Source organism: Amphiura filiformis, chromosome 8 (assembly GCF_039555335.1).
Source record: "Amphiura filiformis chromosome 8, Afil_fr2py, whole genome shotgun sequence".
In the NCBI taxonomy this organism is placed as follows: Eukaryota; Metazoa; Echinodermata; class Ophiuroidea; order Amphilepidida; family Amphiuridae; genus Amphiura; species Amphiura filiformis.
This window is the reverse complement of record NC_092635.1, coordinates 24,658,113-24,683,659: the sequence shown is the minus strand read 5'-3', so window position 1 is coordinate 24,683,659 and position 25,547 is coordinate 24,658,113. Positions and strand designations below refer to the sequence as shown.

Below are 25,547 nucleotides of genomic sequence, written 5' to 3'. Positions count from 1 at the left end.
AATGACAACTGGAGGAATGACGGCTATAATGCAAATTATGAGATTGGTGAATATCCGTACTACTGGAGTTTTTGTTTCAATTAATATGTAGTTTTAGTAGATTCCACCGGGAGCCACTCGTAGGCACCGTTGAGCAGATTGAGTTGAGGTTTTGTTTTGTAACCCACCTTTGGAGTTTTGTTGTGGGACCTGAGAGCATATCAGACACACCAAATTGCATTTTGAATAAGACGAACGATATCAAATAATTTTGATTTTTTTGAAATTCGCAATATAATACAACTTTTATGGCAAATTGTTAAATTTATATTTTTGACAGTATCAGTCCTCGAAGTAAACTGCTCTCTGAATAAGAGGAATGTCCTTCTGATATCAAATAATTTTGATTTTTTGAAATTCCCAATATAATTCAACTTTTATGGCAAATTGTTAAATATTGGTATTTTTGACATATAACAGTCTTCGAAGTAAGATGTACTTAAAGTATGTAGCTGGAAGGAAAAGCCCTCCATCATTTGAAAATTTTGACCTTTCGTATTGAAGATATACATTGTCCCCAAAAGACACGTTTGAGGACTGTTATATATCAAAAATATCAAAAATATAAATTTTTTAATAATTTAGCATAAAAATTGTATTATATCGCAAATTTAAAAAATATAAAATTTATTTGATATCAGAAGGACATTCTTCGTATTCAGAATGCAATTTGGTGTGTCTGATGTGCTCTCATGTCCTACAAAAATACTGTGCAAACGTTGCTATCCAATTCCTTAATGTAATGACCATAGGAATATAAAACTTAAAAGTGATTATAACACTACGGTACGTAGTTCACTGAAATTATATAAAAAAAACATTGAAGAGGTTTTGTCGAGTTTACTTACACGATTGTTCGTCCGAATTGTCCGTACAATCTTGTTCTCTGTCACACCTAAATCCGTCATAAATGCACTGATAATTATTGGAACACAGAAAGTCGAAGAAGCCATCACAGTAACCTTCAATGAAGTATCAGAAATAATTCCAGTTAAAAAACCAGAGGATATATAATGAGCAATGAGCAAAATATAGGCAACATTTTGCTTTTTTTTTAAATTTTTTAATTAATTAAGTTCAATTTGAAATGATTTTTATGAAATAAGCTACTCACCACCTCTACTCCTGATAGGGCCTATATTAAATTATGAAAATTAATATAATTTAAAGAGAAAATGTATGGGACCTACTCATTCAAGATCTGGTGTTTTTTTCTAGTATTGGTCACAAATTTATATTCAATCTGTACACTAATTAGAATTTTAATACTTGTATGAATTTTGTCAATGCTGTACTCATTTTTCCAGTTATCTGTTGAGCTTGGGGACTACTTTATTAATCTTAGTCCGGTTCTATTACCTTATTGCCTTAATTGCATTTATATGGTAATAACTCAATACTGCATTCAGTAATTACAGTTAGAAGAAATAGCCTAACCAAAATAACCAATAATAAAATTGATTAATTACAACTTGATACAATAACCGGAAAAATCAAATCATTTGAGTACAACAAGATCACTCTATAGCAATTTTGATTTTTTTTCACAATTTGACAACATTCAAATACCCGTACATACTTTAATTTTATTACGTAAGTTTAACAAATTTTTGTTCTGAGTGTGGAGTCAAAGAGGAAATAAATGTAACTGATTTTAAATTTATATACCGTAATATTTTATAATGCATACAAACTACATATTTACCTGTTTGACCTTCAACTATCTGATATTGAGTAGTAGACACCAGGAAGACAAATATTATTGGCAGTTGCAACATCGTGCTGCGGATTTGATAATAAATTCTTAATTTTATTACTGTGTACACTATTGTTTTCATCGTCACTTGCGCCCACACATTCTGCATCCCCTTAAAAAGATTTAAGGTAAAGAATATTATAAACTTTTAACATCATATACCTTCAAAACGACATATCTAAGGAGATAGGACATGTGAAGGAGGTGCTCCACGAGAACGGCTATCAAGACTGGTCATTGTTCAGGGCTCGTCCAAAACAGAAAGAACAAAATAAGGACAGCGACGAAGATAGCAGCAAGAAGGGCATTTTTGTCTCCTTGCCTTACGTGGAAGGACTTTCGGAACGACTGCGCAGGGCTTTCAACTTTGCAGGTGTTAGCACAGCTTTAAAACCTCAGAATACCCTTCGCAGATCTCTTGTCTAAAAACAAAACAAAACTGAACAAGAAAAGCAATCTGGCGTCGTGTACAGCATCCCTTGCAAAGACTGTGACTCCCTAAACTTTGGTGAGTCTGGACGCAAGCTCGAAAAGAGGCTAACAGAACATAAATCCAAAGCCGCCAGTTCCAACCTCAGAATATCCTACGTAGATCTTTTGTCTCCCCAAAGGACACAACTGCAGGAAAGCAATCTGGCGTCGAGTACAGCATCCCTTGCAAAGACTTTGACTCCCTATATATTGGTAAGTCTGGACGCAAGCTCGAAAAGAGGCTAACAGAACATAACTCCAAAGCGGCCAGTTCCAAGTCAGCGATCAAGGAACACATCGACAGGAGCAAAGGGTACCAGATTGACTGGGAGAAAGTTTAAGTGTTAGAGAGGGAGTCAAGGGCTTCCATCATAGGGTCTTGGAAGCAATCCATATTAGATCTAAAAGACCCAGACTGAACCGTGACAAAGGGTTAGACATCAATCCTGTCTGGGACAACCTCCTGACCCCTCAGGAACCAAGGGACGGCACAACATCTTCCAGTTTGACGTCATCAACATCTGTGACGTCATCGAGGGTGTCCTAGTACTACATCACTAGCAACAACAATCTTCGAAAGACTTTTGATTGCAGTTAACATGTTTAATACGGTTATCTATGGATGAGATTGTCGGATTTCTGGCCTACTAAATTTGGCCATGATGTAATGCATCTTTAAATGGATCTGGCTTTTGATTGGTCGCCCAGACCTCGTTATGGTTTAAATCCTCCGAGCACGTGCCATTACCATTGATAACTACATCGTACACAACTATGCGGCGCTTTGTGTAGGTACATGAGCGCGTCTTGTATGTGCTTGCGTTTAAATTGGATTGATAAACAAGTATGATTGACAGTGTGTGTTAGGGACTAAGTCCCCGGTCAAAGTCCTGTTAAAAAGGCAATGTACATAGTCGATTTTTAACTCGGGTTTTCGCGATTAATAAACTGGTAGATTCTAAAATCAGAATTGTTCAGTATTGCCATTATAAGTGCCATTATAATCATGATAATTATGCGGTTATAATATATTGCATTCAATAATATAAGCCTACGTATAGTTTACGGTTACTGTAACTAATCGTATAGTTTACGGTTACTGTAACTAATATTATTAATAAACTTTTTCATAACCATTTATTAGTATTTTGATGTTATAGATATAAGTATAATTTCGAGTTCAACTGAATGCGTTCACCAAGATTAATAACATACTTTTATTTATCAAAAATCGACTATGGCATAGTCTAAGTTCAAACTTGAATCTAACACATTAAATGTTAATTAAATTTTTTAATCTTGATAGGACATGTGACGGAGGTGCTCCACGAGAACGGCTATCAAGACTGGTCATTGTTCAGGGCTCGTCCAAAACAGAAAGAACAAAATAAGGACAGCGACGAAGATAGCAGCAAGAAGGGCATTTTTGTCTCCTTGCCTTACGTGGAAGGACTTTCGGAACGACTGCGCAGGGCTTTCAACTTTGCAGGTGTTAGCACAGCTTTAAAACCTCAGAATACCCTTCGCAGATCTCTTGTCTAAAAACAAAACAAAACTGAACAAGAAAAGCAATCTGGCGTCGTGTACAGCATCCCTTGCAAAGACTGTGACTCCCTAAACTTTGGTGAGTCTGGACGCAAGCTCGAAAAGAGGCTAACAGAACATAAATCCAAAGCCGCCAGTTCCAACCTCAGAATATCCTACGTAGATCTCTTGTCTCCCCAAAGGACACAACTGCAGGAAAGCAATCTGGCGTCGAGTACAGCATCCCTTGCAAAGACTTTGACTCCCTATATATTGGTAAGTCTGGACGCAAGCTTGAAAAGAGGCTAACAGAACATAACTCCAAAGCGGCCAGTTCCAAGTCAGCGATCAAGGAACACATCGACAGGAGCAAAGGGTACCAGATTGACTGGGAGAAAGTTTAAGTGTTAGAGAGGGAGTCCAAGGGCTTCCATCATAGGGTCTTGGAAGCAATCCATATTAGATCTAAAAGACCCAGACTGAACCGTGACAAAGGGTTAGACATCAATCCTGTCTGGGACAACCTCCTGACCCCTCAGGAACCAAGGGACGGCACAACATCTTCCAGTTTGACGTCATCAACATCTGTGACGTCATCGAGGGTGTCCTAGTACTACATCACTAGCAACAACAATCTTCAGAGCAATAACATCCGCTCAAGACGCCGGTTGACCCGGTGAAAGCGCTCCGGTGAGTGTACCAAATTTGAGTAGCGTAGAAGTATTGCTTTCTATTTACGTTTACCGCTACGTATGATCATTACACACATACTTTGTTTTACAAAGATTTTCTTGAAGTTGATTTTGAGGATCGCCTTTAATATTCTGAGAAGCTTGTGCATCTTATTAAGTTTTATGACATTTTTAGTCTCAAAGATTGGCTCTTGGATTTAAAGAAAGTCAATGAGATCAAGCATGTGTGTTTGGGTTCTATGGTTCATTGTATTCTGGATAATTCTAGGTTGTTGCACCAAACTGCCAAAATTATCTGTTTGTTTCCCTTCCACTTCTTCGGAATGAAATTCAAATAACCACGGTTCCAAAAATGTAAGTCCCCCTCTAAGACATTATGATATAATCTAAAAACTACTCGAAGCTTGGAACATAGCCTGATTACTATGCATCAAGTGAGTGACTTTTTGTTGCTATCTTTTATCATCTTCACTGAGAAATACATCCATTTTATAAAATTTTTGGCCAACAAAAAGTTATATTTTAATAGGCTTTTTATACACCACATTTGGTTTCAGACCTCTTTCATTTAACCCTAGACTACGTATAGTTATATATTTTGGTATCCAACTGATATTGAGAGCTCAATAAAGGCTTATAATATGAACCCCACAAGGAAATCACGAGATAAAAATTCAACAAAGTACAGACAATACTAGACAATAAACATACCCCGAGGGCAATCTTTCATATAAAAAGTAGAGATTTGAATTGAAAATATTTTGTACTTTGTACAGGTTGTTGATTGTTATTGTCCAGGAATTCCAAACAAATATTGAACCAGCATTTCTTTTTTTTAATGCACGATTCGATCAGAAAATGTATATTTATTAGTAGGCTCTTTTCTTGTACTGTGCTTCTGAATTTGAACTTATTTAATAAATAAATAAATAATAAAGGTTAAGTTCAAACTAGACTTCTCCGTAGTCCACTTGCCCATTGTGCATACTCTGGCTATTGCATAAAAGCTTAAAAGTCTGATTTAATTAATTTGTGCACAATTGATAGATTTTCACATCTAATCTTTTTAGTCACCTTACTCCCTCTGTTTGTTGGCTTCCCAAGTGGACTACTTATACTTTTGATTGCGGTTAACATGTTTAACACGGTTGTCTATGGATGAGATTGTCGGATTTCTGGCCTACTAAATTTGGCCATGATGTAATGTATCTTTAAATGGATCTGGCTTTTGATTGGTCGCTCAGACCTCGTTATGGTTTAAATCCTCCGAGCACGTGCCATTACCATTGATAACTACATCGTACACAACTATGCGGCGCTTTGTGTAGGTACATGAGCGCGTCTTGTATGTGCTTGCGTTTAAATTGGATTGATAAACAAGTATGATTGACAGTGTGTGTTAGGGACTAAGTCCCCGGTCAAAGTCCTGTTAAAAAGGCAATGTACATAGTCGATTTTTAACTCGGGTTTTCGCGATTAATAAACTGGTAGATTCTAAAATCAGAATTGTTCAGTATTGCCATTATAAGTACCATGATAATTATGACGTTATAATATATTGCATTCAATAATATAAGCCTACGTATAGTTTACGGTTACTGTAACTAATATTATTAATAAACTTTTTCATAACCATTTATTAGTATTTTGATGTCATAGATATAAGTATAATTTCGAGTTCAACTGAATGCGTTCACCAAGATTAAAAACATATTTTTATTAATCAAAAATCGACTATGGCATAGTCTAAGTTCAAACTTGAATCCAACACATTAAATGTTTATTGATGAATTTATGACTGTTCTCACAACAAAAATGTTCACTTACGTGAGCTTTCGGCTTGCGGTCGCTAAGCCTTTTTCAAACTGATGTTATTGATCTTGATGAGTGTCACATGACGAGTTGTTGTCAACAACGTCATGTGACAGGATGTTCCGGTAGACGGGTGCCAGGTCGTGTCGTCCCTTGTCCTTGTTCAGGTTGCTGGGGTGTCTGTGAATATTAATAGCTTCCCTCACTCCTCTGTTGTACCAGTTGGAGTCTTGATCCAAAACTTTGACATTGTTCCAGTCGATGGTGTGTTTGGACGCTTTGACATGTTGGGGCACAGGGGGAGGTACTACTAGGTCTTCGGTGCTCAGCTAACCTAGCTTTCAGTGAACGTTCCGACTCTCCGACATAGGCCGCGTCGCAGTCATCACAAGTTATGTGATAGACTGTACCAGATCTTTGATCTGTTTTGGTCTTGTCCTTTGGCGCTACCACATGTTGCCGGATGGAGTTCACGGGTTTGTAATGAGTCCTGATGCCTTTAGCTTGGAACAAGCGAGCCATTGTCTCCGACACCCCCTGGATGTAAGGGAGGACTACATTACCCTTGGCAGGTGGTCTATTTTTGTTCTTCGCTTTCTGAAGGTCTTGTTGCTTATTGTTACTTACATTAAACACCCAAGGCTCGTACCCACATTTCTGGAGGCTTTCTTGAATGTGATTGAGTTCTTGTTGTTTGTCTTCATCCCGCGTGATAATGGTATTGGCTCTGTGCGTGAGTGTTCTCACGACACCCAATTTATGCTGGAGGGGGTGGTGGGATCTAAAGTTTAAATATTGATCCGTGTGGGTCGGTTTCCTGTACACCACACACGACAATGAGCCATCCGGATGTCTACGGATCTTGGTGTCCAGCATAGCTAAGGAACAGTTCTCCTCTCTTTCGATGGTGAACTTTATGGCTTTGTTCACACTGTTGATGTGTTCGGTGAACTCATTAACGTGGTCTTGATGTATTACCGTGAGGGTATCATCAACATAACGATACCAGATCTTCGGCTTATGAGGAGCGGTGTTAATGGCCCGTTGCTCAAAGTCCTCCATGAATAGGTTTGCCACGATAGGCGAAACCGGGGAGCCCATCGCCGCCCCCTCTTGCTGTTGGTAAAAACACTCGTTGAACTGGAAGTAGGTTGTTTTCAAACAAAAAGTTAACAGTTCGATGATCTGGTCAGGGTTGAGTGTTGAGCGTTCCGCGAGAGAAGTATCATTCTTCAACCGGTTATGAATGATGGTTATGGATTCATCCACCGGGGTACTGGTAAACAATGCCGAGACATCGTACGAGACTAACACTTCATTGTCATCTAACCTAATTCCACTAAGCTTATCCACTAATTCCTGTGAGTTCTTAAGATGGTGTTGCGTCTTACCAGCTAAAGGACCAATAATGTCCGCGACAAGTCTGGCTACATTATATGATATTGAACCAATGCACGACACAATTGGACGGAGTGGAACGTTCACTTTATGGATTTTTGGAAGTCCATAAAACTTCGGCGTATCTTCCGATGTTGGATACAGTTTACGTTTTTCAATGTTAGTGATAGCCTTTTCTTTCTCCAGGTTTTGTAAGATACTAACCAAGTTCTTTTTATATTGGGTGGTAGGATCCTTTTTCAATTTAACATAGGTTGTCTGATCATCCAACAGCTGATGGGCTTTGTTGATATAGTCCTGCTTGTTTAACATTTAACATTAAATGTTAATTAAATTTTTAAATCTTGATAATTTTGCATGATTCATCCCATAGTTTATGTAGATAATAGGCATAGGCTACCGCATACTAAGGTACATATACAGTAAGCCAAAAAATTAAGGTACCAGTTGTGTTCACCCCTGTATATCCTACATAAAGACAAATATGTCAATATTAAAACAAGTTGCTAATACCTGAACTCTTTAGATCTGATTTAAGACCTTATTTGTTGAAATAGGTTGAGAATTAAAGAAACGGTGATCTAAAACCTATTGAAGAGACGAAATCAAAAGTTGCACTTTTGTGTTCTAATCAATGAAAGCATGGCGCTAGTTTTAACGTGCTAATCAATGGAAGCACAGCGCTAGTCCCCGTGTTCGCGAACGCTTTGTGTACAAATCAATAGCGCATGCAATGGAGGAAACTGCGGAAACTGCAACTTTTAAATTGGCACCTTCCTTGGGGTTTTGGATCGCCGTGTCTTTATTTCTTGAACAATTTCAACGAATGAGGTCTTAAATTCGAGGTAAAAGATGCAGCTAGTGGCTGCTGGTTCCAACTATGACATATCTGTCTTTGTTTAGGATATACAGGGGGTAAACATAACTGGTACCTTAATTGTTTGGCTTACTGTATAAAGAGTGAATTTCTTGATTTACTGGTTGGTGTAATATTTAGCTTGAAGAAGTTTTTAATCTTTTCCCCACAGCGGTACTCGCACATAAACGTTGATTAAAAAGAACAGTACATCTGACCGGATTCGAACCAGCAACCTTCGTAAGACCAGCCCGACGCTCTAACCAATTCAGCCGAAAGGGGCACACTGGAAAAAAGAACGACCACCATTCGAACCTACTGAACTTGTTAGAGCGTCGTGCTAGTCACGAAGGTTGCCGATTAACCCTAACACCCAAAAATCTTACAAAATCGTACGATGAAAAATTCTGCGCATGCATGAATCCCAGGGTCTGCGATGACGCAATCACCCTAAGTGTTATATGCTAACGGAATTGCTGGCCGGGCAGCAATAACCCGTGTAGCTACCGGTCCGTGATCGTGTGGTTGGCATGCGGGGTGTCAAAGGTTCGAATCCCGGGGGTGCCAAGTCAAAAATTCTTCTTCTTCTTGACTTTTTCGGATCTTCTTTGACTTCCGATATCAAAAAGCAGGGTCCAGTGTTAGGGTTAAAAAATTTTTCATCCTATCTGCCCAGAGCACTAAGTATAAAACTGCAGTGAACTGTACTGAACTGAAGTGTAATTATCCCTTATCCAGTATTCAGTATAGCTTATGAGCAGCATTTCGAGAAATAGTTTTTGATATGTCCAATGTAAGAGTGTCATCAATGATGACCCCTAAAATTTAGTGGTATCAAGTCTTATTAGTATGTCATCAAGGACAACATGTATTTTCTCTCTGCCTGTGTGTCAGGTGGCGCTGTGTAGCGCTGCTGTGGTCTTCACAAGAGTACGCCATCTCACTCGATCTGATGCCAAGTGTGTTGCACCTTGCATTCCTGGGTAAGAAACCAGCTTCACGTCATTTTAATAGTCCAAGATGTTGGTGGACGTCCTCCTCCTCGTCTGCCTTCCATAGCCCCTTGCAAAATCTGTTTTTCTACACCTCTATGTTTCCTGACAATATGGCCAAAGTACTTCAGCTTTCTCTTCATTATGCCGCTTCTGATGGTTAGACTTGTACCAATCTTGTCGAGGATCCAGGAATTTCCATGTCACCTGTAGAAGCCTCCTGTAACACCACATCTCAAAAACATCTACTCTTTTTCTTTCATTCTTGGTCATAGCCCAAGACTCGCATCCATAAGTGGCAATGGAAAACACAGTTGCACATGTATTACTGTCTTAGTAATATAACAGTATTTTCAGGATCATCAGTTTATAATAATAGTTAGTAGGGTTATATTAATAGAGGTTTCGTGATCGTGAGAGCAGAGGAAGAGTTGAGAGTGAAATCGATTCTTTGAGATAAATGGAATAAAATGAGCTCCTATGTTCTTTCCAAATGTATGGGGTAACTTCGGGAAGGGGGTAAATCAAATACAGGGGTCAAAATTAAACATTGTATAGTTTCTACTATCTACGACGATATTTAGAAGTTGTTTATGACTATCCCAATATCATAATAATTAGTTTTGATTGCTTTTGCAGACGCTTTATTTGCGCTGAACCAATTATCTCTTAAATTTAATTGTTTGTCACATGTATTATCGTAGCAATATCAGGATGAGAATACAGTATGAGTATTGCGTCGACGATGTTGTAGTTTATAACTAACAATAATAAGATGTAAAGCCTTGATGTACACCACAAGTTTGTAAAAGAAAATTCATCCCGTTTAGTACCAGAACAATTCTACTAGTTCTTCTTTCAAATTCTAAAGTTTATTTTCGAAAACAGTTGGTCTAATTCGCTACTTGCACGGTTCCGCCATTATGCACTATGTGCGGGAGAGCCTCGAACTGGCAGCATACATGAAAGGAAGAATTATGTAACCTTACACAGAACGTTATGACTAGTTCAATTCCCATTCATGTATGCTGCCAGTTCGAGGCTCTCCCCGCACATAGTGCATAATGGCGGAACCGTGCAAGTAGCGAATAGTACTTGAGAACCGACATTTGGTATCTACGACGTAATATACAATTCAGCATCGAAGTGGTTACGTAATTCTCTTGGTTACCGGATCACGCTATTTTGATATGCCTTCAAGTGCCATATACTTTGTGTGGTGATTGTTTCGATCGTGGTTCATAACTCAAGCGCGTGATCCCGTTGACATAGTAACATTACGTAACTTCGATACTGAATAGATTAGGCTAATATTATAAGATCTAGAGCCTTGAGACACACCACAAGTTATATAATAAAATTCATCGCGCTTAGTATCAGAATAATTCTAAAGTTTGCTTATTCCATTATACGCATTTTATTCAGTATAATAGGGAACCCACAAATATGTGGAACACCAAATACTACAGTATTTCAGACATTACAGATTTTGCACTCATCTTGTTTTTGCATTATCAGTGAAGTCATTAAAAATTACACATTTTGTCGTTTAGAGTTGATACTTAATGAGAGGGGCAATCGTCACTAAGAATAGGGATGCCCACTCTCAATACAGTTTCCACTAGAACGATTTTTCATTTACTGTGTGCGTGCACTCACACACGTATTGTCTATGGAGAAACTGATCGATACAAGAAATCCCAGGCATGTTAAATGGCGTACATACTTGTTTTGATCCAAATGTAGGCCTATATCAGGGTGTTTCAAGAAATTCCTGATTCCACCAGAAAACATTCACCAAACTTTTTCCTGTTTGGTCAGTAAATAGAGAGGACCTTCCTGCATGAAGAGATCAACTTTTTTAATGAAAAATTTAATGAGATGAGAACTACAACAGGTTGAAGTGACACCATTCCGTGCATCAGGTGTTCAAACGCAATTATCTCCGAATTTGGAGTGAATCAGACAAGCAAACTTACATACTCATAAAATTTAACTATTTATGAAGACAAAATGTGTAGGATGTTAAGAAATTTAAGAATGTTTAAGCCTACCGCGGCCCATCTCAAATCATGCACTTCCCCGTGCACTTCTCACTACCATGTCCATTTCATAGGGAGTATAAAAACCGGGGACCATCATGGCTTCCATGCACACAGTGTATTGCTCAATGTAGTAAAGATAACCTTTGAGTTGGAGCAAATTTCTCAAAATTGGTAGTGATTAATGTTACCAAACTTATGCCATGATGAAATATAATAATTTTCGAAGATAAAATGTGCTGACCTTAACAGATTGAACAATGTTTAAGACTACCGCTTTTCATTTGAAATAATGCACTTATTGTTCATCTCCTCTATGGAGATATTTTCCATGGCGGCCATCTATGATCATGCTTGAGGTTTCAACAAACAAACCATGGGTTTTGAGGTCTTATAGTTTTTGTTGTATGTCAACAAAATCGATTAAATTTTCAGGATGATCTTATTTTCATGTTGTTATAAGCAAATATAATGTTCCAGATAAGATAGTTAATAAATACATTAAGAAAAAGTACCTTAAAGTTGCACTTTCTGTTAGTATTCCTTTTTGGACTTTAACTTTTTAACATGTTCTAGCAGCCCTATATAAAACCGTGACACTCGAAAGGCCATATCTCTGGAATGAAACGTCCGATTAAGATTATTTAAACGCCAAAATGTTTCTTTCATCAATTCCCATCCAATAAGTTAGGTCTGAATCAATTTAAAAGTACTTCAATTTTTAGTGGACATGCCTACTAAGAAGACCCGTTACTCAGAAGGCCACTATTCAGAAAACCCGTCAAATTCTGAATGACCCGCTAACCAGAAGACATGCTAATTAGAAAACCCGTTAATCTGAAGGCTCGCTACTCAGAAAATATTTTCTGAGTAGCGGGTATTTTCTGAGTAGCGGGACTTCTGATTAACGGGCCCTGGCAGGATTAGGGTTATGATTAGGGTTATGATTAGGGGTTAGGGTTAGGGGTTAGGATTAGGGTTAAGGTTTAGGGTTGGGGTTGGATACAGCCCGCGGGACTTTTACATAAAATTCAACAAAAAGCTCACTATTCAGAAAGCCCGTTATTCAGAAGGCCCGCTACTTAGAAAATTCTGACTAGCGGGCCTTCTGAATAATAGGTTTTCTGAATAGCGGGTCTTCTAACTACCGGGTCTTCTGAGTGACGGTCTGCACCCCTTGATGATACATACTTAAATATTTGTATTATTTTAAAAACGCATGAACATTATACCAAATTACAACAATTATATTTTGTCTTACCTTTGCCTTCAAAGCTGGTTACGAGTATAGAAGGCTCCAATGGTATATTATTTTCTCCGCTATGTTCACAGAATGTAGATTGTTATTCACCTTCACCTTCAAATGTATTTGAGTACATGTATATGAATGGCATCACTATTTGTTTTTACGATTCACAGTCTGATATCAATCCACCGCTATTTGTGTTTACAATTCACCCACTTTAAAAGTTTAAATATAATCTATTTTATATTTCCAAAACTTGACAACAACATTACTATAATCTATTATATTATTATTTCCATTTATAATCTTCTCAACTGTGTTTTTCATGATTCCAAAACGGACTATTTTTTGAAACTTTTCACCCCCATATTGGTTATCCAGGGTATTCTGTAAAACGCAATTTTAAAGAAACTGGTAAAAAGGATGACACGGTTCATTACACATCAATGCCAAATGGAATAATGGCATCAATGCTTCTTGTCCAAGTTTATTTGTAATTCTTCTTTTGGATAGCATTAAACACAGTTTTGTAAATAACGATGGATTTTTTTAAATAAATTTGCATGCTATTAAAAAGAAAAATTAACTGCACTAGTAATGCAAAAAAAATGCAAAACATAAGTTTTTAAACAATAAGATATTTCGAATAGATCTTCAATGACGTCTTATATTTTAGGGTATTCCCCTTCAGCTTCCCTGTACTTGTAGTCGAAACTACAAACCATGTCAACCGTGACAACTTATCCCACACAATTTGCCAGATTTGGTTAAAAATGGGCGAACAAACTATGAACCTGGTGCGCTGACCTCTTCCTTTTTTTCTTCCAATTGTAATTACCGCTTTTTGGTCGATGTAGAATATTCAATGCCACATGCCTTCGTTATTTAACACATTCCCATTCCTTTTCAAGTAATTTGAAAGTTATTTTACTTACGATTTCTCTGTCATCTGGGTTGATAGGATGAACAAATTCCCCAGAGCAAGCAGTATACATGAACGTTGACAAAAAAATCAGTGCTCTGGCCGGATTCGAACCGGCCACCTTCGTAATAGGCCTACTTGCACGACGCTATGGCCAAGTTCGTCAACGGAGCCACAGAGGCACGCTGGAGAAGAGCGGAAAATAAAAGATATATATATAAAATAGAATCTATATGTATAGCATAAAAATATGAAAATTATTACAATTCTGAAATTTTTGGAAGATTTTTTGATTCAGTTGAATACATGGAGGCGCTTTTCTGTGGCGTTTGGTATTCTGGTATGACATACCGCATATTCGATGTACCACTCATAGCACACGTTAGGGCTTTATCTGTCAGGTTACTAGAGGCATACAGTACCTACTGTTGTATCTCATGTTGTATCTGTCGCCCAACAACAACTACCGTGTTAAAGGTATAATTTATACGCCACGTCCAATGTATGGAATGGGCTCATTGACTCATATGCATGAAGTAGTCGAATGAAGTAGTCAATGGATCAGCGTTGTAGTAAAATATAATCATCACAGCATTCCAAAAAGTATACGCAGGTGACGTATATTTTGACGGATGAATAGATATTTTAATACATGCAGCGAGTCAGATTCCTTATTCTGCCGAATATGAGCAGTTTTAAAAATTACACACTATCTCAAGTTAAAAAGTATAATAATCTCAATGAGTATACGACGACGCCGATGCATAATTTGGCGTATGAAGAAATAGTTCAACTTTCATGTAAGCATTATCACGAATTCCAAGGTTTGGTTTTAGGGTTTAGAGTTAGGGTAAAGGTTAGATTTAGTGTTAGGGATATAAACCTTCGTGCTGCTTACATGAAGGTAACACCAAGAAATCGCTCAACACAGGCAGTACTTACCTGGTAAAATAGGTCCATTTCAGTAGTAGTGAATTTTAGCGAGGGTGGGTTGAATTTTAGTGATTTTTAAAAGAAGGATATGATACAGCGTGTCCCAAAAGTAACTTAACATTGTGAATTTGCCATATCTCAAATATTTCCTACTTCATACCAAAATGGAGAACATATTCACATAGATTGATCTTTTAGAATTATTCTGATACCAAAAACAGCATTATTGGTGACTCCTTGACCTTTCTGTGCGACTGTGCATATGTGTGTATCAAACCCACAAAAGCAAGCTTTTGTGGGTTTGTTCTTTGGTCAAGCACATGAATGATGTGCTTCCCTCAACAATAGAGTTGGTTCACTCACTCCCGGCACTCACTGCACACGCTACATTTAGGTATGAACATTCATGGATAACATGGCCTAGCGTAAGCGTGACTGCTGTTTTATAATTAGGATGTATTGACAATATTAAACTTAACTTTAAAACAGTTGAAGTGAAGATGAATTTCTTTTAGATCAACGGATTCAGATTCTTTGCTGAGACAAAGTCGGACAAACTCACTCAAGCAAAGTTAGGGAACATTTTAATGTAAATTATGCACCCAGTCGAAATACAATCCAGCACCTAGTGCAGAAATTCCTATCAACTGGATCTGTTCATAATCTACCTCGGGCAGGACGTGGAAGAACAGGAAGATCGGCTACAAACATTGATGTCATATGAAGAGTGGTGGCGAAAAGCCCAAGACGATCAGTACGTCGACTTTCAATGGAGAACAACGTACCGCGTACAACTGTTCATCGAATCCTCAGAAAAGATCTTTAGCAGTTTCCAAAATCCAGAAAATGAAGATTACGCATTGAAAACAAAACAAAAATCAAACAAACATAGCAAAATTAAACAAAAAGATTTGAAAACGATAACACGTTATATCGTGTTATCACGTCTCAAATGACGAGACTTATTTTGCGTTTATAAAAGTGGGTTTCACGGTACGGTAGATATCCGTTAATTTCATACCAAAGGGTCATGACCACATAGGCATGTTTGGTATCATAACATTGCTAAAAGAATTGTCTACATACTGTGCAATTTTTGTAACAACACTATTAACACAACGCAAGTTACGGCCAATTCACAATGTTAAGTTACTTTTGGGACACCCTGTATTAATAATCTTGAATCATATAATGAACGCACAAATTTCAACCCAGGTACGTCTCCTATAAAGAGGGTTAATGTGATCCAGGTCAAGTTTGTGAACTTCTAGAACTTTTATTTCTGATAGGATGCAAGAAATAATTTCCTGTTTCGTGAACTAAAAGCATAAAGCAAATTTTTGTTTCATCTAAGGGGTGGTGCAATAATCACGTGTCCCCCTGTTAGAGATGAATAACAGGAGGTGTAGAAACAATGTCAGGAAACGTTCAAATATGCAAACAATTTTGCTAGCTCCGCTCGCATCGCATCACATGATTAGACAATTTCAGGTTAAAAATTGAGACTCCCAAAAAATCTGATATGTGTAAACGGTAGGAGGGGTCGAAGATTTTTTAGCAAGTGGGAACGAGGGTGCAAAGGTGTTTGGTATGTCAAAAGCTGAGAGATTTTTGGGAGACTAGGTTTTTTGGAGGGACACATACTTATTGTACAGTCCCTAAATATGCAAGCTACATCATGTCGGGGCAAGAAGTTGATTATCATAGACATTAGATTTACTTGTTTGACTGGTTTTACAAACAAACAAACAACCTATGTCTAAATGCAACTTATTGTCTACCAAGCAAACACAAAACGTTTTTAAAACGTTTCATGCAGGCTATATTTGCAATAAGGTATCATAAAATGTTTTGAATGTTATGAAAACGTTTTATACACTTTATATACCCTTTATATAACCAACATTTATACGTTTTCTGACAACCTTTTCTAACCTTTTTGCGAATGATGTCGAAAACGTTTTGTGTTTGCTGGGTATATGAGGTGGATCTATAATGAACATATTTTGACGTATAAAGAATGCAATAAATCCTTAAAATATAAAATGATGTTGTATAATATTATACATTATTATTTATATCAGGCTTTTGAGCGATACAATAAAACTGTATATTGTACAATATTTTCAAAATACCCGGATGCAATACAATATTTCTTGAATATTGTACGCGTATTGCGTACGCGTCGCGCGTTACCATGGTGACGGCACCAACACGCGTCATGATACAACAGCACAAGAATACACTACAGACATCGTAACGGCTCACAGGAGATTTCGTACTGTATAAACAAGTAAAATCACAAACTTAATTCGCGGCAATTTTGGATGATGATAACCTTAGGAAATATAATCCACATCTACAAATAAACCTATATATAATTATTCCGAAATTGTCTTTGGAGAGTAAAGAGCAGAAAACAAGAAGGTCAAAAGGTAAGCTTACATTACAATACACATTGGTTAAACCCGGTGACTAGGTAAGCTTAAATTTTCATTTTACCCATACCATAGCAAAAGCCTGATATAAATAATAATAATAATATTGAATGGCTTATTTTCGTGTGATACGAGAATATATTGCACTCGATAGAAAAATATTGCACTCGTCTTCGACTCGTGCAATATTTTTCTATCTCGTGCAATATATTCTTATCACACTCAAATCCATTCAATATTATATAATTATTATAATAGTAATAATATTATTTTCCAATGAGTATACGACGACGATGCATATATTGGCGTACATCCGTATATTGCTTTTTCCAATGAGTATACGGCGACGATGCGTGATATATTATTGGCGTATATCCGAACTCGTCAACATGGGCAGACAGACACATAGCCTTAAAATGTGAAATATGCTCATTTTAGTAGTCAATGGATTTCAGCGTTGTAGTAAAATATAATCATCACAGCATTCCAAAAAGTATACGCAGGTGACGTATATTTTGACGGATGAATAGATATTTTAACACATGCAGCGAGTCAGATTCCTTATTCTGCCGAATGAGCAGTTTTAAAATTACACACTATCTCAAGTTAAAAAGTATAATAATCTCAATGAGTATACGACGCCGATGCATAATTTGGCGTATGAAGAAATTAGTTCAACTTTCATGTTACAAGCATTATCACGAATTCCAAGGTTTGGTTTTAGAGTTTAGAGTTAGGGTAAAGGTAAGATTTAGTGTTAGGGATATAAACCTTCGTGCTGCTTACATGAAGGTAACACCAAGAAATTGCTCAACACAGGCAGTACTTAACTGGTAAAATAGGTCCATTTCAGTAGTAGTGAATTTTAGCGAGGGTGGGTTGAATTTTAGTGGGAATGGTTAGTTGGCGAGTTATGTGGCGGTAAGTTAAGGGCGAATTACTGTTAGACCATTGGGCGAGTTACTGTTAGACCATTGGGCGAGTTACTGTGAGACCATTGGGCGAGTTACTGTACTGTTAGACCAATGGGCGAGTTACTGTTAGACCATTGGGCGAGTTACTGTTAGACCAATGAGCGAGTTACTGTACTGTTAGACCAATGGGCGAGTTACTGTTAGACCAATGGGCGAGTTACTGTTAGACCATTGGGCGAGTTACTGTTAGACCATTGGGCGAGTTATGGTTAGACTATTTAGCGAATTTAATTTGTAATTTAAATTTACAAATTTAAATTTACAAATGGGAACATTTTTTTGAAGTTGAATTTTTACTTTTTGATTGTAAATTTGTAATACTCAATGAGTGTACCGCATGTGAACTTTAGACTAACCTGGAAGAGCTTTAATTACAGTAAAAGTTAAGGTTTTGTATAATAAAACCGGAGATCTCCGGTTTTATTCAGAGTTCTCTGTCAATCGAGTGGTGGCTAAACACATTGCGTGCATTAATGAATCATTGAATCAGTGACGTATAAACTGTGTGCATATCGCTATTAGTATTACGTCTGATTGTTCATTCTAGCTGTGTGAAACTACGCCAATATTCATGATAATAAGGTGATCAGCGAGCTAACACACACATTGTATAGGTGCTGGAATGAAATAGCAATTTTCCTCGTTTTGCCTCACTTGTTTGGCTTAAAATTAAAAGAGGACAATGTGATCAGTGAAAACTAACATTTTAAAAATAGGAATCTATGCTTTATGCAATCACACATTATGGCTTTATAGGAACTGACCAAGATCCAAATGTCCAACCTTTACTTTTTTCCACACTTGCAAACTCAACAACATCTTTAACCAACTCATCATGCCCTCTATGGCAACTCCTGAATTAATTGAAGACCGAATTAAAAAGACTAGTTTGCGTCGGACGTCAGGGTAATGGCGCGACTCGGTTGCTGATCTGCACAGTACAGCATTTTGGTCCAGTTTATAGGACGTCATATGAAAACTATTTTTTTTTTTTGGTCTTCAATAATAAAAACAAGCAGACAACAAGGATGGGCTGCCAATCTGAAGAAGCTACCAGTATATATGGTAGTGAAATGGCACTAAAATTTGAGTAAATATCATCTTTTACTTCCTTTTCCTTAGAATTAGATACAAAAAAAACCAATATACAGTCTTCATTGAATATTCCAAAGATCTGATGTTATTGATTCCCATGATCTGTGCCATGAAAACACAAGAAACTATTTGGGTTTAGTGAATCTCACCCCCCCCCCCCCCCACGCACACACACACCCCATACACCATACACAAAACAACTTAATTTTTGTTTTTTTGATAGAGTTCTGATGCTTAAGTTTAGTCATATAATCAGAATGACCCCAAAATGATGATGCCATTTCTTGTATTCGTTCAGTAATCATTCCCACCAAATTTCATGAACATTCGATCTATGGCGATTTGACCTTGGATGGTCCCAAAATGACCTTGACATTTTTTGTCTCGCTTCAGTGTTCGTTCCCACCAAATTTCATAAACCTGCGACAATCTATAGTGATTTGACCGCAGATGACCCTGAATGACCCCAAAATTACCTTAACCCAACTCCCACGCTCTACCCTACCCACCACACCTTAACCCACCCCAAGCTACTACAGTATAACTGCTTTCCACCCTGTTCCTACACTACACCACCACCATCTTAGCATATAATTATCCACCCAATGGTCTAACCGTAACTCGCCAATTGGCCTAACAGTAACTCGCCCAATGGTCTAACAGTAACTCGCCCATTGGTCTAACAGTAACTCACCCATTGGTCTAACAGTAACTCGCCCAATGGTCTAACAGTAACTCGCCCAATGGTCTAACAGTACATTAACTCGCCTAACGGTCTAACAGTAACTCGCACAATGGTCTAACAGTAACTCGCCCAATGGTCTAACAGTAACTCGCCCATAACTTACCGTCACTTAACTCGCCATTTATCCATCCCCAATTGTAGTGATTTTTAAAAGAAGGATATGATATTAATAATCTTGAATCATATAATGAACGCACAAATTTCAACCCAGGTACGTCTCCTATAAAGAGGGTTAATATGATCCAGGTCAAGTTTGTGAACTTCTAGAACTTTTATTTCTGATAGGATGCAAGAAATAATTTCCTGTTTCGTGAACTAAAAGCATAAAGCAAATTTTTGTTTCATCTAAGGGGTGGTGCAATAATCACGTGTTCCCCTGTTAGAGATGAATAATATGAGGTGTAGAAACAATGTCAGGAAACGTTCAAATATGCAAACAATTTTGCTAGCTCCGCTCGCATCGCATCACATGATTAGACAATTTCAGGTTAAAAATTGAGACTCCCAAAAAATCTGATATGTGTAAACAGTAGGAGGGGTCGAAGATTTTTTAGCAAGTGGGAACGAGGGTGCAAAGGTGTTTGGTATGTCAAAAGCTGAGAGATTTTTGGGAGACTAGGTTTTTTGGAGGGACACATACTTATTGTACAGTCCCTAAATATGCAAGCTACATCATGTCGGGGCAAGAAGTTGATTATCATAGACATTAGATTTACTTGTTTGACTGGTTTTACAAACAATCAAACAACCTATGTCTAAATGCAACTTATTGTCTACCAAGCAAACACAAAACGTTTTTAAAACGTTTCATGCAGGCTATATTTGCAGTAAGTTATCATAAAATGTTTTGAATGTTATGAAAACGTTTTATACACTTTATATACCCTTTATATAGCCAACATTTTTACGTTTTCTGACAACCTTTTCTAACCTTTTGCGAATGATGTCGAAAACGTTTTGTGTTTGCTGGGTATATGAGCTGGATCTATAATGAACATATTTTGACGTATAAAGAATGCAATAAATCCTTAAAATATAAAATGATGTTGTGTTATATTATACAATATTATAATAGTAATAATATTATTTTCCAATGAGTATACGACGACGATGCATATATTGGCGTACATCTGTATATTGCTTTTTCCAATGAGTATACGGCGACGATGCATAATATATTGGCGTATATCCGAACTCGTCAACATGGGCAGACAGACACATAGCCTTAAAATGTGAAATATGCTCATTTTAGTAGTCAATGGATTTCAGCGTTGTAGTAAAACATCATCGTCACAGCATTCCAAAAAGTATACGGAGGTGACGTATATTTTGACGGATGAATAGATATTTTAATACATGCAGCGAGTCAGATTCCTTATTCTGCCGAATATGAGCAGTTTTAAAATTACACACTATCTCAAGTTAAAAAGTATAATAATCTCAATGAGTATACGACGACGCTGATGCATAATTTGGCGTATGAAGAAATTAGTTCAACTTTCATGTAAGCATTATCACGAATTCCAAGGTTTGGTTTTAGGGTTTAGAGTTAGGGTAAACGTTTAGATTTAGTGTTAGGGATATAAACCTTCGTGCTGCTTACATGAAGGTAACACCAAGAAATTGCTCAACACAGGCAGTGCTTACCTGGTAAAATAGGTCCATTTCGGTAGTAGTTAATTTTAGCGAGGGTGGGTTGAATTTTAGTGATTTTTAAAAGAAGGATATGATATTAATAATCTTGAATCATATAATGAACGCACAAATTTCAACCCAGGTACGTCCCCAGCAAACACAAAACGTTTTCGACATCATTCGCAAAAGGTTATAAAAGGTTGTCATAAAACGTTTAAATGTCAGGTTATTCAAAGGGTATATTAAGAGTATAAAACATTTTCATAACCTTAAAAAACATTTTTTGATAATCTACTGGTCAGCAAACAAAAATGTTTTATAGAAAACGTTTAAATGCCGGGTTATATAAAGGGTATAAAAATGTTTTAATAACATTCCAAAAACGTTCTTGAAAACTTGATACAAAACATTCTAAACAGAATGTTATTTTGGGGTTGAAAAAATATTTCGCGAAAAATGTTTGCCAAAAATATTTTCAGTAACGTTTGAAAAACGTTTTCATGACCTTTATATAACCCGACATTTAAATGTTATTAAAAGGTTTTGAAAAAACCATTTTAAGAACATTTCTGTGTTTGCTGGCTTCAAATATTTTAACAAAATGTTATTTAAGTATTAACACAATATTTGGCAAAAATGTTTGCAAAAATAGTTTACAATAACATTTTATGAAAACATTTAAAAATATTGTTGTAGTGTGTTTTCATACAAAACGTTTTAAAAGGTAATCATGACCTTTATATAACCCGACATTTTAATGTTATTAAAACGTTTTTACCTAAACCAAAAGACAAAATATAACTTATTTAAAACGTTTTTGTGTTTGCTGGGTCTCTATCCTGTAAAGAGGGTTTGTGGTCCAGGTCAAGTTTGTGAACTTCTAGAACTTTTATTTCTGATAGGATGCAAGAAATAATTTCCTGTTTCGTGAACTAAAAGCATAAAGCAAATTTTTGTTTCATCTAAGGGGTGGTGCAATAATCACGTGTCCCCCTGTTAGAGATGAATGATAGGAGGTGTAGAAACAATGTTAGGAAACGTTCAAATATGCAAACAATTTTGCTTGCTCCGCTCGCATCGCATCACATGATTAGACAATTTCAGGTTAAAAATTGAGACTCCCAAAAAATCTGATATGTGTAAACGGTAGGAGGGGTCGAAGATTTTTTAGCAAGTGGGAACGAGGGTGCAAAGGTGTTTGGTATGTCAAAAGCTGAGAGATTTTTGGGAGACTAGGTTTTTTGGAGGGACACATACTTATTGTACAGTCCCTAAATATGCAAGCTACATCATGTCGGGGCAAGAAGTTGATTATCATAGACATTAGATTTACTTGTTTGACTAGTTTTACAAACAAACAAACAATCTATGTCTAAATGCAACTTATTGTGTACCAAGCAAACACAAAACGTTTTTAAAACGTTTCATGCAGGCTATATTTGCAGTAAGTTATCATAAAATGTTTTGAATGTTATGAAAACGTTTTATACACTTTATATACCCTTTATATAACCAACATTTATACGTTTTCTGACAACCTTTTCTAACCTTTTGCGAATGATGTCGAAAACGTTTTGTGTTTGCTGGGTATATGAGCTGGATCTATAATGAACATATTTTGACGTATAAAGAATGCAATAAATCCTTAAAATATAAAATGATGTTGTATAATATTATACAATATATTATAATAGTAATAATATTATTTTCCAATGAGTATACGACGACGATGCATATATTGGCGTACATCCGTATATTGCTTTTTCCAATGAGTATACGGTGACGATGCATAATATATTGGCGTATATCCGAACTCGTCAACATGGGCAGGCAGACACATAGCATTAAAATGTGAAATATGCTCATTTTAGTAGTCAATTGATTTCAGCGTTGTAGTGAAATATCATCATCACAGCATTCCAAAAGGTATACGGAGGTGACGTATATTTTGACTGATGAATAGATATTTTAATACATGCAGCGAGTCAGATTCCTTATTCTGCCGAATATGAGCAGTTTTAAAATTACACACTATCTCAAGTTAAAAAGTATAATAATCTCAATGAGTATACGACGACGCCGATGCATAATTTGGCGTATGAAGAAATTAGTTTCCTGATATGGTGTATACGGCAGGAAGGGTCGAAGACTTTTTCGCAAGTGGATAGGAAGGTGCAAAGGTGTTTGGTATGACAAAAGCTGATCAAGAGATTTTTGGGAGACTAGGTTTTTTGGTGGGACACATACTTATTGTACAATCCCTATATATGCAAGCTACACCATGTCGGGTCATGAAGTTGATTATCATAGACATTAGATTTACTTGTTTGACTGGTTTTACAAACAAACAATCTATGTCCAAATGCAACTTATTGTCTACCAAGCAAACACAAAACGTTTCATGCAGACTATATTTGCAGTAAGTTATAATAAAAAAATTTTGAATGTTATGAAAACGTTTTATACACTTTATATACCCTTTATATAACCAACATTTAAACGTTTTCTGACAACCTTTTCTAACCTTTTGCGAATGATGTCGAAAACGTTTTGTGTTTGCTGGGTATATGAGCTGGATCTATAATGAACATATTTTGACGTATAAAGAATGCAATGCATCCTTAAAATATAAAATGATGTTGTATACTATTATACAATATAATTAGGGATGACCAATGAACCATCAACTTGATTAGAACACTCCCATAGACATGCAGGGAGCTCAACTGTGCACTGCTTGCACAGACATTTCTATGCATATATTGGCGTACATCCGTATATTGCTTTGTCCAATGAGTATACGGCGACGATGCGTAATATATTGGCGTATATCCGAACTCGTCAACATAGGCAGACAGACACATAGCCTTAATGTGAAATATGCTCATTTTAGTAGTCAATGGATTTCAGCGTTGTAGTAAAATATCATCATCACAGCATTCCAAAAAGTATACGGAGGTGACGTATATTTTGACGGATGAATAGATATTTTAATACATGCAGCGAGTCAGATTCCTTATTCTGCCGAATATGAGCAGTTTTAAAATTACACACTATCTCAAGTTAAAAAGTATATAATCTCAATGAGTATACGACGACGCCGATGCATAATTTGGCGTATGAAGAAATTAGTTCAACTTTCATGTAAGCATTATCACGAATTCCAAGGTTTGGTTTAGAGTTAGGGTAAAGGTTAGATTTAGCGTTAGGGATATAAAACTTCGTGCTGCTTACATGAAGGCACACCAAGAAATAGCTCAACACAGGCAGTACTTAACTGGTACAATATGTCCATTTCAGTAGTAGTGAATTTTAGCGAGGGTGCGGTCGGGGTGCGGTAGTTGTCAGTTGGTAACAGGTGTCATGCTAGAAACATTATTAGTTCAGTCAAAATATGGCTGAATGAGGAATTGCCGTATTGAATATACACGTTGATAGCATATACCAAATAGTTTGAGAGGGCTGTAGCGTAATGGTGATATGTAAATGTTACAAAAGGGTGAAAAGATTAACATATTTGGATGTTTTATCTCCCCATACGACATGTATACGAATTCTACCTCTGCAATTAAAATTAACAATAATTAGTTCTTGAAATCACAATAGAAAGCTCATTTTTGTGTTAAGTTGTCTATGTTTGTATAATTTAAGGTCATCAGCAATATTTTGTTTTATTTCCTAATTAAGTTTTAAATTGTGCAAAAATGTTTATTTAATTTTGGTATAATAATTGAATTTCATCTTGGCTAATAATAAAATAGTTAAAGAAAATGGCTGTCGACTGCAAATTAAATGTACTTTTTTTACTGTAACAAGTCGGATGCCAAGAAGGCAGTCGATGGAATGCACCCATTCTGAGGAATGCGGCGAGATGTGCGGAGGGCGAGGTGTACTTGGGGTGTTTGTGCATCATAGAGACGTTTCAAAAATGCTTCATTGTTTCAGTCATTGAATAATGTAAGACAACAGATTATTAC

The 25,547-nt window shown here is 36.7% G+C and overlaps 1 protein-coding gene across 5 annotated transcripts in view; it reads right to left on the bottom strand.

Moving 5' to 3' along the window:
- LOC140158836 (uncharacterized) overlaps positions 1–25,547 on the bottom strand; it is a 116,372-nt gene that overhangs the window by 25,994 nt on the left and 64,831 nt on the right. The window contains exons 1-3 of one of the 5 annotated variants that reach the window (XM_072182080.1): positions 12,844–12,978; positions 1,745–1,821; positions 888–1,001 (exon numbers count right to left, since the gene is read on the bottom strand). The exons of the other annotated variants lie outside the window; for them this stretch is intronic. Coding sequence (XP_072038181.1) covers positions 888–1,001; positions 1,745–1,817 — 187 coding nt within the window. The 5' untranslated portion in view covers positions 1,818–1,821; positions 12,844–12,978. Of the gene's footprint in view, positions 1–887; positions 1,002–1,744; positions 1,822–12,843; positions 12,979–25,547 lie in introns of those variants that run through there. 5 annotated transcript variants of the gene reach the window in all.